General features: G+C 35.8%; 1 protein-coding gene across 2 annotated transcripts; it reads right to left on the bottom strand.

The window, feature by feature from the left end:
• Nucleotides 1-1,175: 1,175 nt before the first annotated feature.
• Nucleotides 1,176-4,069, bottom strand: LOC118267398 (uncharacterized). 2 transcript variants are annotated; one of them, XM_050694213.1, is made up of 4 exons: nucleotides 3,931-4,069; nucleotides 2,717-2,759; nucleotides 2,205-2,249; nucleotides 1,176-1,372 (listed from the first exon to the last, which is right to left on the bottom strand). In XM_050694213.1, exons 1-4 carry the CDS (start codon nucleotides 3,979-3,981, stop codon nucleotides 1,257-1,259), a joined length of 255 nt encoding a protein of 84 aa, XP_050550170.1. In that variant the 5' UTR covers nucleotides 3,982-4,069; the 3' UTR covers nucleotides 1,176-1,256. The 2 variants fall into 2 exon arrangements, with proteins under 2 accessions (XP_050550170.1, XP_050550171.1); XM_050694214.1 differs by having other exon boundaries at nucleotides 1,176-1,369.
• Between the last annotated feature and the right edge of the window lie 12,310 nt (nucleotides 4,070-16,379).

Raw genomic sequence — 16,379 nt, 5'->3', positions numbered from 1 at the left:
GTAGTGTTAATAAGTGTTTGTATAAAGTAAATACAAATAAATAATGCTGTGATTATTTGTAAAAATAATTTGTTTTATGTTGATAGTAACATCGTTTTATGTGTGATGTGAAATGATTAAACGTGGCTAGAAGAATGGACACGTATGTAATTAAAAAAGCTTATACTTCTTGCATATAAAAATAAAGGTAGGGTTTTTTTATATATTTTTTATGAAGATGCGCCGCCGCAATTATCTGTACGAGGAAGATGCGTAGCTCAAGTATGCGATGTGTCGATAGTAGGGAAACCACTCGTAGTACGCATCTTTCCATATAAAAAACATAGCTTAGCTGATTCCGTTTCCACCAGTGCTAAGCTATGTGTACCAATAAATATGATTGGTGAAAGCCAAACGCATTCATAGCAACGTAGCATAGCACATCTCTGGTGGAAAGTACCCTTAGTTTGTCACTAACGCCTTAATGCTGATTACTCACAAGTAACCATTGCATCTCACCTCACAATCTGTTCAAAGCTAATCATAACGGTTTTATTTTTTCTCTCTAGTTATGGTACATTTATAGGAATGACGTCACGGCACGAGGTCATTCACCTCTATTGTCATTACATATCATGATTCATATCGCTATTGTAGTAATAGTAACGAGATCAGAGGTCAGGGGAGGAGGGGGGAGAGGTTGTTTAATGTCTACCTACTTTGTATCGAGCTATGATTTACAAGGCCCCATGTTTGGTATTGCAGTTGGTAATGAATGTATCTCAGTTTAATATTTTGGTGCTTCCTAGCTTTTCATTCTCTCATACATACATATGCGTTTCATCAACAGTCATCAGTCTAATCATGCATGCTCGTCGGTTAAAGGTACTTTAATTTGGCTTTTTTAATATTTATTCTTTAAAAAAATCCTTATCTAGTTACTGTCAACGGTGATTCTCTCCAAGTCATTAACAAAAATGTTTGATTTTTCCTTATCAGTAATTTTTAATGTATCATTAAAAAATCGGATAGACGTAGTGTATTGTAATGAAGGTCGTCATAATTTAACTTTTTTGCAATTTTGTTTCATATTAATTTGAACTTCTAACTACTAAACCAATGAATAACTGATATTGGAAAACTTTTGTTGTATATTAAACAGTAGAAAGACTATCGTAATTTAAACAAAAATCAAATAAACGAGAAAAACAGTGCGTTTAATAAAACCTGAAGCTGTTACGTAAAAGTAATGTTATAAAAATAATTTGCTGTATAGTTCACTTTCCACTGCCCTGTCCCTGAGCTCCTGCGCCTGCGTTGGCTCCGAAGCCGGCATTGAACCCTGCACCTCCACTGGCACCAGCGCCACCACTTGCGTTGCCTGAAGACCCTGCTAATTACATCGAATTACATTAATTAATACTTATAAATAACCCTACACTTTTGTCCCATGTTTGTGTGACGGACATTTCGGACGGACGAATTCATATATTTTATGTAACACAAATTTTTGAACGTATGAACACCAGCTTAGGTAGCCTATGTGCCTGTACTGCAGCTCCTGTACACCAGGAACTGTAGTAGATACATCCATGAAAACATCGGAACACTGAAGTCCGGCGCGTACTAGGGACATAAATTGGATACCTTGGATGTCAGTCTTGGATGCCTCAACGAAGTAAATCAGATGATTATTATTAAAGGAGACGAGAAAAAGAATCATAGTTTCCACTTCTTTCGGTGAATTTAATGCAGGAGACAGAATGACTTTAGCCTAAAGTCACAAAAGATACTGCTCAACTAGGAGAAGTTCAGTCGCCAAGTACCACGGAAAGATTTAAAACTAAGTGGGTCCTATGTGTGAACTGTTATACTTGCTTCCAATTCCTAACTATATTTATGCAGAACGGGCAACGCGCTTGTAACTTCTCTGGTGTTATAGATGTCTATGGGCAGTACTAACTAATTACCATCAGATCCATGGGTAGTACTAACTAATTACCATCAGATCCATGGGCAGTACTAACTAATTACCATCAGATCCATGGGCAGTACTAACTAATTACCATCAGATCCATGGGCAGTACTAACTAATTACCATCAGATCCATGGGCAGTACTAACTAATTACCATCAGATCCATGGGTAGTACTAACTAATTACCATCAGGTGATCTGACTACCTTGCCTCTTTTTCTATAAAAAATATATTTAAAAGGAAATTTACCTCCACCGTTAGCTCCCATATTGGCACTGGCGCCTGCACTAAAACCTGTGAAAGAATACAATATTATTAGACTATTTATTTTTCTGTAAGACAAAGGTGTAGATTAACCAGCTTATGTTCTGTTTGAGCGTTCAAATACCATTTGTCTAGAGGGCTGAAAAAAGTATTTTTTAAATATTATGTTATAGTTCTATTCACGTAACTATTTGACGAGGAACTTGACTAGTTTCGAGCCATTCTAGAGGCTTATATTCATGAGCAGCATTCCGCGACGACGGTGATTGTCGCGCTGCTACTGTTCCTCGTGAAACATTGTAGGCAAGGCGATAACATAATAATTAATTTAGGATGTCTTACGAAAGTGTATTTTTGTTACAAAAATAAGTATTCTGGTATTATTAAATAACTATTTTTCTTTATTTTACTTTTAAGTTGTAAATAATGTGCAATTGTAATAATTTTTAATATTTACTTGGAATAAAACTATTCTGATTGTCATTTTAAATAGTTACCTGCACCGGCGTTGCCGCCCGTTCCTGCAGATTCTTGCAGGCTCTGTAAAGATAAATATTTCTATTTAAATATTTTGCTTAGAAGAGTATTCATGATTTTTTGTGGATATCGTAGGATATCCACAAAAAATAAATATAGGTCTTTAATAACGTCGTGGTGGCCCGGATTTAAGGCGTCTGCTTCTCATACATGAGAGTGCGGGTTCGAAACCATAGCTCGAAACCTATCAACGACAAACACCAATGTGACTTATTCCGTGTTATAAATGTACTTTCTAAGATTATTTAGATACCAGTGACAAAGGAAAACATCGTGAGGAAACTTGGGCTTATGATTTGTAATTGTAAGTGTGAAATCGCCAATCTGCATTGAGCAAGTGTGGTAATTAATGCACCTTCTCCAATTGAGAAGAGGCTTTGGTCAGTAGTGGTCACTTATATGATTAATTTTGAACTTTAATTTCCAAAATCTCAGCCTAAATCTAGTAAGGGAGTGAGTAGGAATTATTTCTATGATTTTGAGCTACATTGTCTTCTAATCCAGATCAGAACTAACACATATGACATCAGGATATGAGCTTTCATCTCTCAAGTGAGTTACACAATGTTAGAACAAAGGAACATTACGTAACGTCATGAGTTCCATTTCGAATGGATATAGAGATGTAATGCAGTTTGGAATGAACTTATTGCACATCCCTGCAAGTTTTGACTTTGTAATAGGGTAGATGACTAATTTTTATTTTAATGTCCGTCTTTTAGATTATTTTAAAATATTAGACACATATTTTTTATTTTCTTACGAAAACAAATATTTTCGAAGATAGGTTTATTGATTTAAAATATTGCGTAACGTCACTTCTTGGTTCGTTTCATATGTAGAAATGACCTATGTGCTCTCATTCCTGCGACTGCGACAATACGACTGGCTGGCTGGGCAACTTTACTGGCTGCCGTGCAGTGTGTAGCGGGTTCGATTACCGCACGGAGCAACTCTTTGTGTGATCCACAAATTGTTGTTTCGGGTCTGGGTGTCACGTGTATGTGCACTTGTTTATTTGTAAACGCACCCACGAAACAGTGGAAAATCCTAGTGTGGGGCAACGTTGTAAGAAACATAAAAACCAATGTGCATCAAAGAAAATTAAACTTACAAATTAATAGAAGCAAAATGAAGATAAAGAACGAAAAAAATATGATAATAATCAACTTACATTTTCAACCAGAATCGCCACACAAACGATGATGAATAATTTCTTGAACATTTTGATATGTACCGAGTACTATTTACTTCGAAGGGTTTATTTCAAATTGAGACGTGACCCGGTCTCCCCGCTTATATACAAATGCTCACACATATGTTTTTTTAGTAAATTATGATGGCGTAATGATTGTTGTTTTGTATTTGACTAGCGATGTTTACTGAGGGACATTATAATTTGACTAGGCTTCGTATTTGGATTTGTTTGAAGTATTTTCGTTCGAATCTTATTATCATTTTTACTTTTATTATCTTGCTGAATGTGTAAGTCAATATCACGAAGAAATTAGGACTTCCTGGATCCCGTATGTCATGGTGTAAGGGAAGTTTTATCATAGGAATATTCAAAATTGCTGTAGGTATCAGGTCTGGGAATAGAAGTCGAGTCTCAATTTCTTTAAGATTAATTTCTTTACGAAATACTTAATCAATTGATGCGTTAATAACGCAACAATTGATTAAGTGTTTCGGGTGTTCATGGGCGGCAGCGATTGCTTACCATCAGGTGATCCGACTGCTCGTTTACCGGCTTACCATAAAAAGTCCGATGAAGAACCACATTTTCTTTGCTATACGCGATTGTAAAACAAAATTAAATCAGGTGAGATAGCGGCCAAACGTCGACCCATTAAATGTAAAAAAATTGCTTCATTATTTCCCACACAAACAGACACAATGTCCAGCATATTTCTATATAGCGATGGCCATTCACAGCGTTTAACAACTAAGTGATTGTCGCCTCACCTATCATGTAATTTCAGCTTAGGGAAGTACGTAAATAGACCGCGCGTTTATTTGTGTATTTGTGTATCAAAACACACATATTATGTGTCGTAGTATTTTTCCATACACGCTCTATATTTAGCCATGAAAGAAAATTATAGGTAGCAATATCAGTGGTTTCGTTTACACCGAATTTTATAGAAAAAGATAATTTGTTTGGGTATGATTTGCGTTATTGATACTGTTTGCGAATAAAATGAATTCCATATATTACGTGTAACTCGTTGTTGGCAAAAAACTGATAGACTAGACTAGACGAGATGAGATAGCATGGTTAAGAAAGATGGTTAGATTTTATTATAACAACATTAATATCTCGTGAATCTCTTGGACTACGAGCATGGACCTCTTCCACTTAACCACTCTAACGTCCGTTTATCTCTCTAACAGCCGCGCACTAACCGCGCGCGACTCGCAAGTTCGTCGTAACAAAAAACCTATATAGCTACTGAACCGTATGCCTAGAATAAAGAAAAGAATACCAAAAAAAAGATTACTCTACAATCTTAACGAAAATCTTTAGTTAATCTTTAACAATAAAACGGGTTAAACATGAAACACAGAAAAAAAAACAGAATTATTTCTACCTTTTTAGAATATACGGCACAACTATTGCATACAATAAAATATTTTTACAACAAACTAGACTCATGTGTATATAGATTATATTCGGTTAACTCTAAGTATTGTAATTAAATCGACACTACTCTAATTTTAGCCATCAAAAAACCTGAGGAAGACATTGACATTATTATGGAATCTTCAATGAATTTAGTATATTTCTCTTTGAAAAATGTATTATTTTGCTTATTACGAAATGTTGCAAAGTATTATAAACAAAACTAAAAGTGGCCAACACCATACAACCGGCCATTTTTTGTAGAAACAATCGATAATTTAAAATTTGACTATGATTTGCATCATAAAACTGATACTGTAAAGCGAATAAATCTTCTATGATGTAAACACTTCCATATAACTGTAGTATTTACGACATAATTGTTGGAACTCACAAAAACACTTCAAAAACGACTCCACTAACTTTAAACGAGATGTTTGTCAAAGATATTACAACGCCATGGTTATTTTTTCGTCGAACAATTTATGCTGTATAGATTTTCATTCAAAACTCACCAAACAACCGTATTAAACTATTAAACTAGTCGTGGATACTATAGTATCCATGGACGTACGAGCTCCTGGATACCGTGCTTTCATAGACGTTAGAGTGGTTAAGAGGGTTTGCAGTAACCTTAGGATGCTTTTCCACCAGATGTGGTGCGTAGCTGTTCTACAAAGTTGTCAAACTATGTGACCAAAGCTATGTAACTGAAATAAGATGTGCATGTGCAGAGATGTGTGCGGTGTGCTGTGTGCTGTGCGAGAAGAGATGTTTTTCAGCTCGCGGGACTCCACCAAAGCTAGATGTGTGCTGTGCGAGAAGAGATGTTTTTCAGCTCGGGTGCGGGGCGTTGAGTGCTCCAGTACGCATTCTGACACGGCCGGCCGGCGCGCGCGGGGTTCTGCGGGTTGCTAGCGGGCGAGAGGGGGAGGGTGACATCGCTCACTGCACGCCGCTCACATCTCTCGTCCCCACTGCGCGTCGTCCGCGCACAGCTCACATCTCCGCTTCCATCGCGACATACAAATATTACACATCTCCGCACAGCAATCTCCACTGAAGCTGAGCGGAGAGGAGACGTGTCAATAACTCAATTCTATTGGTTGTTTAAAAAACATCTCCTCTCCGCTCGTCTCGTCTCCGCTTTGGTGGAGTCCCGGCCTAAAGACGCACCGCCGTAAAGTATCTGTGCGAGGAAGATGTGCAGCTCGAGTATACGATGTTATCGGTAGTAGAGAAACCATCCTTAGCATGTACCTATAACACGCATCCGTAGCATGTATATTTCTATATAAAAACACAGAGTTCAGCTGAGACCAGAGTGAAGCGGATGCTTCCACCAGTGCTAAGATAGGTGGAAGACAAACGCATAAACAGCAACGTAGCATAGCACATCTCTGATTAAAAACCTAATATATTGTAGTTATATACTTGTATACCTAGCTGTCCTTTAAAACAGACACGTTGTTGTCGCTTACACAAATAAATACAAACAGAACTGCTGTCTGTATGTCATACAAATATTTGTTTCACGTTGAAATTGATCGCGCCGCGGAACGGTGTCGATATTCACTATTCCATTGCCTAACTTTGTTTGTATGTGTCCTCTATTTTGACAGTACACGTTAACTCAAAGGTTTACTGTTGTGTAACAAAAATACCAAATGAAGTAGGTTACAATATCAATAAGTTAATTGGAGATTTTCTCTCTCTCTCTTTCGTTCGATTAAATATACAAAGATGTAATAGCTAAGCTGTGAAACTATGTGACCATCTCCACTGATACTAAGCTATGTAGCTGTGCGAGGACTAAGCTATGTAGCTGTGCGATCAAGACGCGCGGTTAGATTATGCGATGTATCGATAGCCATCCATAACACATATCCATAGCACACATCCATAGCACGTATCTTTAGCATAGCTTCGCTGAGTCCATTTTCACGATTGCTAAGCTACGTGTACCAATGAATATGATTGGTGAAAGCCAAACACATCCACAGCAATGTAGCATAGCACATCTCTAACCCTAATGGTGACAGACCGAAAGTTGAGATTGTTGCTGGTGTTTGGGACTATCTGTCTCCTTAAAAAAGTGTTGATTTATTTAATGAAATTCTTAGATTATCCACCTCCTGTATTGCAATCAAAGCTGCCATTGAGCACTGCAGTGCCATCTAATTTACGTCTGAAGTGGCTAGACACTGTAATATGCAAGAAAATGACAGAGTAGCAAAATTAGCTGTCTTCAATGTAAGACGAGATTTGATGAAGCCATTCATGAATGTGATCTTTCTTGTGTTTTCTTAGAATTACATGTCTTTATATAAGGTACTTAGTTACTTGTAAGATTTTCTCTATAGTCGTAGGTGGTTTTACCAAAAACAATTTTTTTTTTCGCCTAATTATTAATGAATTTGTCTTTTGGAAGGTATATATATAGGTGTCCCAAAAAATTCATTTTTTAATCCTCCATCAAAGGACAGATGCTATCCTTCCACTCACGCGACATGTTTATGTATGAATCCCATACATATTTTATATTCTTAGGAAAGTTTTTGGCTCTCACCCGTTTGTCCTCTTTCTGAGGGCTATTAACTCCCACCAAAAGGTTGTATAATGGTCTTGGAGGGCATTAGTAACCCCGCTGTGCTAAGGACCTTCGGCGTTTTGGCCCTCCCGGAGTGCTTCCGGCGGAAGCACTATGACGTCATATCCGTTTCTTAAATTACTCTTTATAATTTACTTGGTGTTGATGAAGAAGCTTTAAAAAATTACAAATGCTGATTAAAAATCTGCATAATTCGATCATTTTATTACAATAAGTAATATATGTATTTAATGAAACTGTTACGGTATTTTTTACCTTATGAAATTAAATCTTAAGGAAATTGTATTTTGTTGAAATATTGGAAGCTTTCTATTATTAGCATAAAAGTCGTGATAAAATTCTTCAAAAAGCCCGGAAAACACAAACACGCAACAAACATTCTGGAAACTTCGATCCGAAAACTACGCGAACATTGTCTTCGTATAACAAAACCGCAAAAGGTCAAACTGCGAAAAACTTACCACCATCGAGCGATATAAAAAAACATACCATATTTAGTTCCACACTTCCATTTCTCGCACCATAAGAATCGTCTTCCGAATGCAATCTGATCCCTGTATAAAGTTTTTATTTGCCGCGACCCCTTTGGTCCATCGTTCCAAAGAAATAAGCGTATACGGAACCTAATATACAATTTAAATTGTGTCCCTAACTCGTAAATGCGTCCCAAGCCTACGTGAACCCTTTAGTTTTTACAGCCCCCGATATTTTGACCCTAAACAAGTTTCGCGATATGCTTTTGATGAACGATTTACATTATTTTATGAGTTGTGTTGTGTGGCGGTGATTGTGAGGTCTATTCGATGTTGAGATTCATTTAGAGACTTTGTGAATCGAATTTTGTTCCTGTAGTTTACATTAAAGTCCATGATGACCATATTGTAAAAGAAATAATCGTTTTGGAAACTAATTTATGGTAATCTAACTCTTGCAATTCGATTGGCAATTCTGTACGTTAAATAAAAATCAAACTATGCTAATTCGAAAACCATTTCGAGATTTAAGGTTCCCAAGTTATATTTTCGTGATTTTAGCTCTTAAAATCATAAGATTAAGTATGTTTATTTTAACAAAAACACAAAACGAAGCACAAAAATTAATACTTAACATACCGACTTATGAAATGATAACGGCATTGAAAGGCACGATATAATTCTAGATTTGCCAGCCAATCGAACTGAATGCATTGAACTTCCATCAAAAATCATTCATGTAGGAAATCAGTAGTGGATCAAGTTTGTTAGTATAAAATATCAAAATTTTGGAATTCCATGTCGAACTAACCCTTGAACATTGGTCCAGAACATTCTGTCCCTTCTAATGCCACATCAGAACCCAACATTACCATGTCCTAACATTAACAAACCAGAAATAAATGTAAATATCCGAATAATAATATAAATCCACAAGGGCGCACGAGAACTTAATAATTACAGTAACAGCGCAACTTCACCAACGTTAGTCTAGAATAATTAAAATATTGTATTATACTTGTATATGAAGGGAAACACCAGCTTCTTGCTCTGAATAATTGCGTGGTGCAAGGTGTGGGTGATGGCGTATACCGTATAAGCAAATAAAAAAAATAGGTAACTAAACTAAATCATTTTAAAAAGAAAATTAAAAATCTGACTCGTGGAGTTGTTCCAGAATTAATTCTTCTTTGCACTAAAACTATCATAATATAACTATTACAGATATACACAATGTAGAAACAATGCACGCAGTCCTCTATTGATAAATTACTTTTGAGTCCATGCCATAAGCAAAAACTAGTAAGAATAAAAGAACCTATGCTATTTAGCGTTTTAACTGGTCAATGATTAATAGGATATATTACCGCTCCCGCCTTTATAACAGACCACAACCCAAAGGGTAATCCTGGGCCCTTTCGCAAACTTTGTCAACTGCTTCCCTGGGAGCGATAGCTGGAGTTCAGTAATTTTAACTAATGACACTTCGCGAACGCTCGCCAAAGCCTGGGTTAGGCCGAAATTTCATGGCACAGGATGAAGGATCCGTCCCAGATTTGAGAAATTACAATCCTTTGAGACTTGTGTGGTTGCAGCTCTTAATGAAATGTGTTGTTTCGACATTTAGCTTAATGATGAATGTTGTGTTAATTGCTTGCCTAGTCTCGCTAAGCTACGGTCTTTCTTGGATTTTGTTTTGTTTATTTTCTGCTTTCTGCACCTATGCTTTCAACTTTGGTGTTATGTTCTCGTCAATATTTTTATTCCTTCTTGCTCTGTGTGCAACTGAGACCGTGGTTTATTGTAGGCTCTTCTCTTTATGACCAAGGTAATTGGATCAAAATCATTTACCCTCTTACTGCAACTCTTTAAAGCAATGTAAACAATTTTTTTTTCAATCAAATATTGTAAAGCAAACTTTCCAGTAGACATGGACAGCTCTCGTGTAATCAATCCAAATAACAACATCCATATTTCCTGTTTCAATATCCGAATGTTCATTTACATTTCCATCCTTTATAAAGCAATTAAAACATCGTTTCCTAACTTTGTCGATCACAAGAGGTCTCGTTATACATCGGCCGACATCGACAATATGATAAACTTGTCTAATTTACATGTAAATAATTGTAACAGATTGAGTCCTCAGATTCAGTTGTAAGGTAAATTGTATACATTTGTATAAAATTTGCTTCCCTAAGAATCAGGTTGTTATTGAAAATGGTTCTAATTTCGATATTGTATCGGTTGATGTGATTTTTATGGCGTTTTCTAGCAGTTTGATTGAGGGTTTTGAGCTGAAGATTCAATATTTGGCCCCAAAAATTTTCATATACTGATACAATTTGTGAGTTCCATTGCTATCCAAATAGAAAGCGTCTAAACCTACATAATTTGTCTTGCTTCACAACAATTAAGATTCAATTTTGTGTAAATTATTTCGTTACCTACGAAAATTAACATAATTTTCTTTTATTTTCAGATGAGTGCAGTGAATGTGTTGTTGGTAAGTTGTCCATATTTGAATACTTAGTACTATCTGCCTTCCACAGTACCTTTGATGAACCTTTTCATTTTAAACCCTCATTTCCTATTGTCTGCGTTTCTTCGTTCGCTTTTCAATTCTTTCCTTGTTTTTAATGTTTTCTAATAAATGTTGCATTGTTCGTTGTATTGTGATTTTCTTTTTTCCTCTGTCTGCACTTATTGTATCTAATTACTAAGAATTGTACGTGTTTGTTATTCCTCGGGGCGTTTGTATAGTTCTGTTTTTGTTTCCGCGTATCATTATGAAAATGTTAAAGATTTTCTTTTCCCTTTTCAATATTTTTCTTCGTTGTACATATTGTGAGGATTCTTTTTTAAAATCAAACGAGACTTTATACCTATTGTAGATGGAAAACCTTTGATTCTTGATATTAGGAGTCTGTTAGTCAGTAACATAGATGATAAGGAAGGCAAGAATAACAGTATAGGTACAAATATAAATATCATTGCTGAATAAAATCTAAAACAAGCAGCCGCGAGTTAAAACAATGACAATAAATAAAATAAAAACAAAAGCAAGGAGAAAGCAATTAGCACAACCGGACACATCTTATAATTGTTTACAGTAGAAATTGGCGAGAAATTTGAACCGGTGTAATGAAAAATGTTTCCGGGACTTTGTCCTCGGTTCTTTATGGGCCCAACTTTTGCGGGCAAGACTTAAATTATTTTAAGTGCGGCAATTTCTGCACGCCTTGCGGTTATCGTCTACTCTCTGTGATTAATGCAGCTAACTTGGCTTTTGAGGGATTTACACTTGGCTCCTTGTCTCACTAACTTCAATCAAGAGAGTGTTGGATGCTTCAAGTTTTAGACGTTTTAGACCCCTAATTGGTGACTGTTTTTCATTTTGATGTCTTTTTGAGTTATGGTTGTGAGTGAGTTCTGGGTTATTGGGGCTCTGGTTGGCAAAATGTTTCGTGATTCAAAGCAAATGAAAATATTGAACTAATTATTGTGTAGATTGGTGTAAAAGCAAATTAATGAATGTAATCACTGAATACCAATTTGTTTTGTGGTTAAAACAAGAACAGTGTGTCCATAAAAGATATTGTTTCGACTCGTCTAATATTACTATGAAAATTCTCTCCAAACTTCAAATTGCTTTTGTTATCAAAATTCATTGTTATAACATTAATGAAGAATATTATTATCCCACGATGCTGAAATTACTCGCTTTAGTGAATTCTAATTAATGACAAAACAATTCGTTGTGTACCTAGCTTTAATTGTTTACGAGATCATTTGGATTCTTCATCTCGTTGTCTGTACAGTAAAGTCTTTACTGTCGGAGTAAACTTCAGATCGTTATTCTCTTTATGAAGAGCACAACATTAAAGGTCCTACGAAATATCCCGTATCAAAAGACCCCTCTACCAAAGGGTACATCATTAGAAAGGCCGTAAATCTCGTAGATATAAAACTGCAAACAAGTAATTACTTTGACCCAAAGATTTGGAATAAAAGGATCCAAGATTAAAAACAGTTTCGCCGGTGTCCATAGAAGAAGTAAATCTGGCAAAAACAGATAAGCGGACGCTGGGAGAACTTAATACGAAACGCTTTTTAAAGCCGACCATAATATTTTTCCCCCGAATCCGAGGTTCCTTACGTTATCTAAAAACAGGTTTAATTAAATTTTTCAACTATCAGATGGGACAAGGGCTCACTGCGAAAATTACGACTAATAAACTCTCCTGTTTCATTTATTTCAGTCGAAACACTCGAGCGCTGATTGGCGACTCGATAAAAATAGTCCATTTAATGAAAAATCGTAAAAAATCCCGGTTCCCGAATGTAAAATGGATAGAATTAAAATTTTATTTTACGTTCCGCTGTGAACCATATAAAGCTTGTATATTTTAATAAAACGGAATTGCTAAGGACGGTTGTAAAATTTGAAGACCTCGGAATTAATAGGGGGGTTGTAATTGAGTCAGGATCTGCATAACTAAACACCATTTTATGTTTACTTCATTCGGGGAAATTTGAAATGTTCCTTGTCTCAGAATGCTTGTAACTGTAACGCCGGGAATAGTTGAAGCCATTTCTTTGAGAGGTTCTCCTAACATTCCTTTGTCGTCTATAAAAGAGTTTGTTTCAGTCTGCGGAGTTCCTGTTTCTGTTTGTAAATCTGTTTTGTTTCATTCGTCTGTTGGCACAATCATTTATGTATGCGGAAATATGAAATCACGTTTATTAAAATCGGAAACCCTTTTTGTTCTTTTATGTTTGTTTGTTTTACTGTTTACATTTAACGTTATCTTGATGTCGTTGTTCATAACGAAGTTACAATTTGCATGGGGATTTAGTTAACTGTAATTTTATTACTTGGTAGACTGTTTTTGATGAAATGGCTTAGCTATCGTGTACATGTGCAGACTGTCTAATTCTAATGAGGACCAAATACTCAGCTTCTATTACGTAGTTCTCCAATATTATTTTGAACAGGATCTACATATCAGATCCATGCGTGAAAATACTATCAAGTGACGCAAAACCCAGAATTTTCGTAGGCATATTTATGATTGTCAATAAAGTCGGGTCTGTCTACACCATACATTACAGTATATCAGAAACGAGCCTATCCAAAAAGGAACAAAGGCACAAACGGCACTAAATCTTTCAAACACTTGAACGTTATTTACAACCGCCGAAACTGGTGGGAAATAGCAACAATTATTAGTTTTCTTGTTTTGTTTAGCGCGAAAACTTTCATACATTCCATGTGTAGGTGGTAGTTTTTGTGATTTATGTACTATTACCCTTCCCCCCTCCTCCCCAGTCCGTGAAACGTGATGTGGTAGTGTTAGTGGATGTTTCAGTAATGTAACACGATTGTTGCACTTTCAGTTTACTTGGGAATCGGGTCGTTGGTGAGAAAATTGAATTTGTTATATCAACAAATTGAGCTCTGTCTTTGTTATGAGCTGCATTCGCTGTTTTGATATGATTCATTTATAATTTACTTATGGTGTATAACATTTTCATTGTTTAATTTATTAATTGTCTGATTACTGGAAAATTTATTGAATGTATTTTGCAATATTGATTTCATTATAGCTCTTGTGAGACATACTAAATTTAATTATTATGTTAGAGGCTCATATTCATGAGTAGCGACATTCGCCACGTCGTTTGTTGCGAAATGCTGCTCATGAATATGACCCTCTAGCATGGCTTGAAACTGGTCAAGTTCCTCGTCAAACAGTTACGTCAGCAAGCTGATAACATCATAATTAATTTCGTTGTATTTATGTTTAGGAAATGGACATTAAGTCATTATTAATAGCCGCATAGACATATCAGGACAATGATTAGAACATTTGACGACATGGAACAGTCAGTTCGACATGTGGTTTACTTACAACGTTGCAACGTGATGAACCACAGATTTAACAATTTCACGAACTCTTAAGATACGTCGTGGAACCTCTTCAATCACACAATTCTCTGGCGACTTCTTAAACATAGCACCAGTAAATTAAACTACAACTACATGAATTTAGTGTTCTTTTTTAATTGCACTACTAGTTATATTTTCTCCTTTAAGTGTCCCCTTGCCAACAATAACACTTCTACTGTTACTCATGCATGTTTTTATGGCAAAGAAGTATTTATCATTCCTCGCAACTTCTTCACAACTTTGACTATACGTCTGCCCGCAACTTCGCTTCTGTTTTTATATATTTTAAAGTTTGCCGTCCGCGTTTGTGTTCTCAGATTTTATGCTTTTTTTTTTCTTTGTTTCATTTGAATATTAATAAACGGGAGTAAGAAAGGCATTGTTTTGTCTTCGTTCGGTGGATTCTGAATAATTGTGGAAGTTTTTTTTTTGTGTTTTTGTATTGCTGTTGCAGTAGTTAGGTGCAGGCTGGGGTTGGATAGCTACTGAATGAAGAAATAATATCTAGTAATCTTTCTTTAATATTGGCAGACCACAATCCAAGGTTATTCTATCTATCTAGTAGTAGCTTAGTAGGTATGCTGTTTGACCTACTCTGATCGTGGAGATTGGCTATAACCGATCATTATCCATATTATATTAGGGGGTCCTTGCATATAGTTTTTCCAAGCACACGTTTTCTGTTTGGCTATTGAAAAATAACATTTAAAAAATGAAACACAAAATAAACAGCATTATACTGAACACAATAGCTACCAATTTATTTAGTTAATACCGTTAACGATTGAGCATTACGAGTACTATCTCTTAATAAAATTTTATTTAACCGAATCGAATAAACGGTGCGAAAATTAAAATCGAACGACAATATTCGTTGTAAAACGTTCGAATAAAATAAATTAACGGGGGTCATTTTGTCCGAGTCATACGTAATGGGGGGTCATTAAGACCGGTACGGATGCAAAGATAAAGCCGACCAAAAATAATCGTTACATTTGTTTGTTAGATAGCTTCGCTATTTTATGGGGTTGTTCATTGTATTTTTGCGATTTTGAGTGGAATTTTATCTTTTGAATATTTTTGGGAGTGACTTGGGTATAACTATGTTTTGATTGCTCTGTTGTGAGCTTGTGACTGTGTTTTTGCGGTTATGGATGTATACTGATTGCTACCCGTAGTTTTATGGTCAACTAGCTTCTGTAAGCGGCTTCGCCCGCGTAACCGTGGTATTTAAAGCATCCTCTCACCCAAGTCAGCTTATACCCTGGCTTTATACCAAATTTCATCAAAATCAGTTTAGTAGTTTGCTCAGTTAAAAAAGTGATTCTGAATAGATTTAACCAAACATCTACCAACATGCAAACTTGCGATATTTTTGATTTTTGCCGATTTACTTCATATTTTGATTTAGTACAAAGTTTTAAAAATATATTCAGGTTATTATTAAATTATGTACAACAAAAAACTCATGACACACATATAATAAACTAAAAAACCCACTAAAATTAAATTATCCATGTTAATAGGTCACTCAAATTACAGTACAGTGTAAGCAACAACCAACAACATACCCACGAAAGGGTAAATGCCCCAAATACCGTCCCACGTTCCCGCCGTAAAAATGTAATTAAACAAAATATTCCACTAGCCTGCAGATAGGAAGGGATCGTCGTGATAACGCGTCTCCAGCAAACCATCCATCTTTGTCTCCTGAATCCTTATCGCAACGACGATGGCGAGTTCTACCTTTCTTTTTTTATAGAAGTGGGATGATAACATTTTTGTTCACTTTTTTTAGTGGGACGTGTATAGTGTCTTTTACCTTAATATTGGACGTGTTTGGATTAGGTTAGGAGTGTCAAGTTTAATGACAACTGACACGTGCACGATGATTAGGGAAAACATGATTTGAGAAAAAAAAATAAAGGTTAACAAAATTAGTTTCTAACATTGATTCTGAGTT

This window comes from Spodoptera frugiperda, chromosome 6 (assembly GCF_023101765.2).
Source record: "Spodoptera frugiperda isolate SF20-4 chromosome 6, AGI-APGP_CSIRO_Sfru_2.0, whole genome shotgun sequence".
NCBI lineage: Eukaryota > Metazoa > Arthropoda > Insecta > Lepidoptera > Noctuidae > Spodoptera > Spodoptera frugiperda.
The sequence above is the reverse complement of the archived record's forward strand: the minus strand, read 5'-3'. Positions and strand labels throughout refer to the sequence as shown.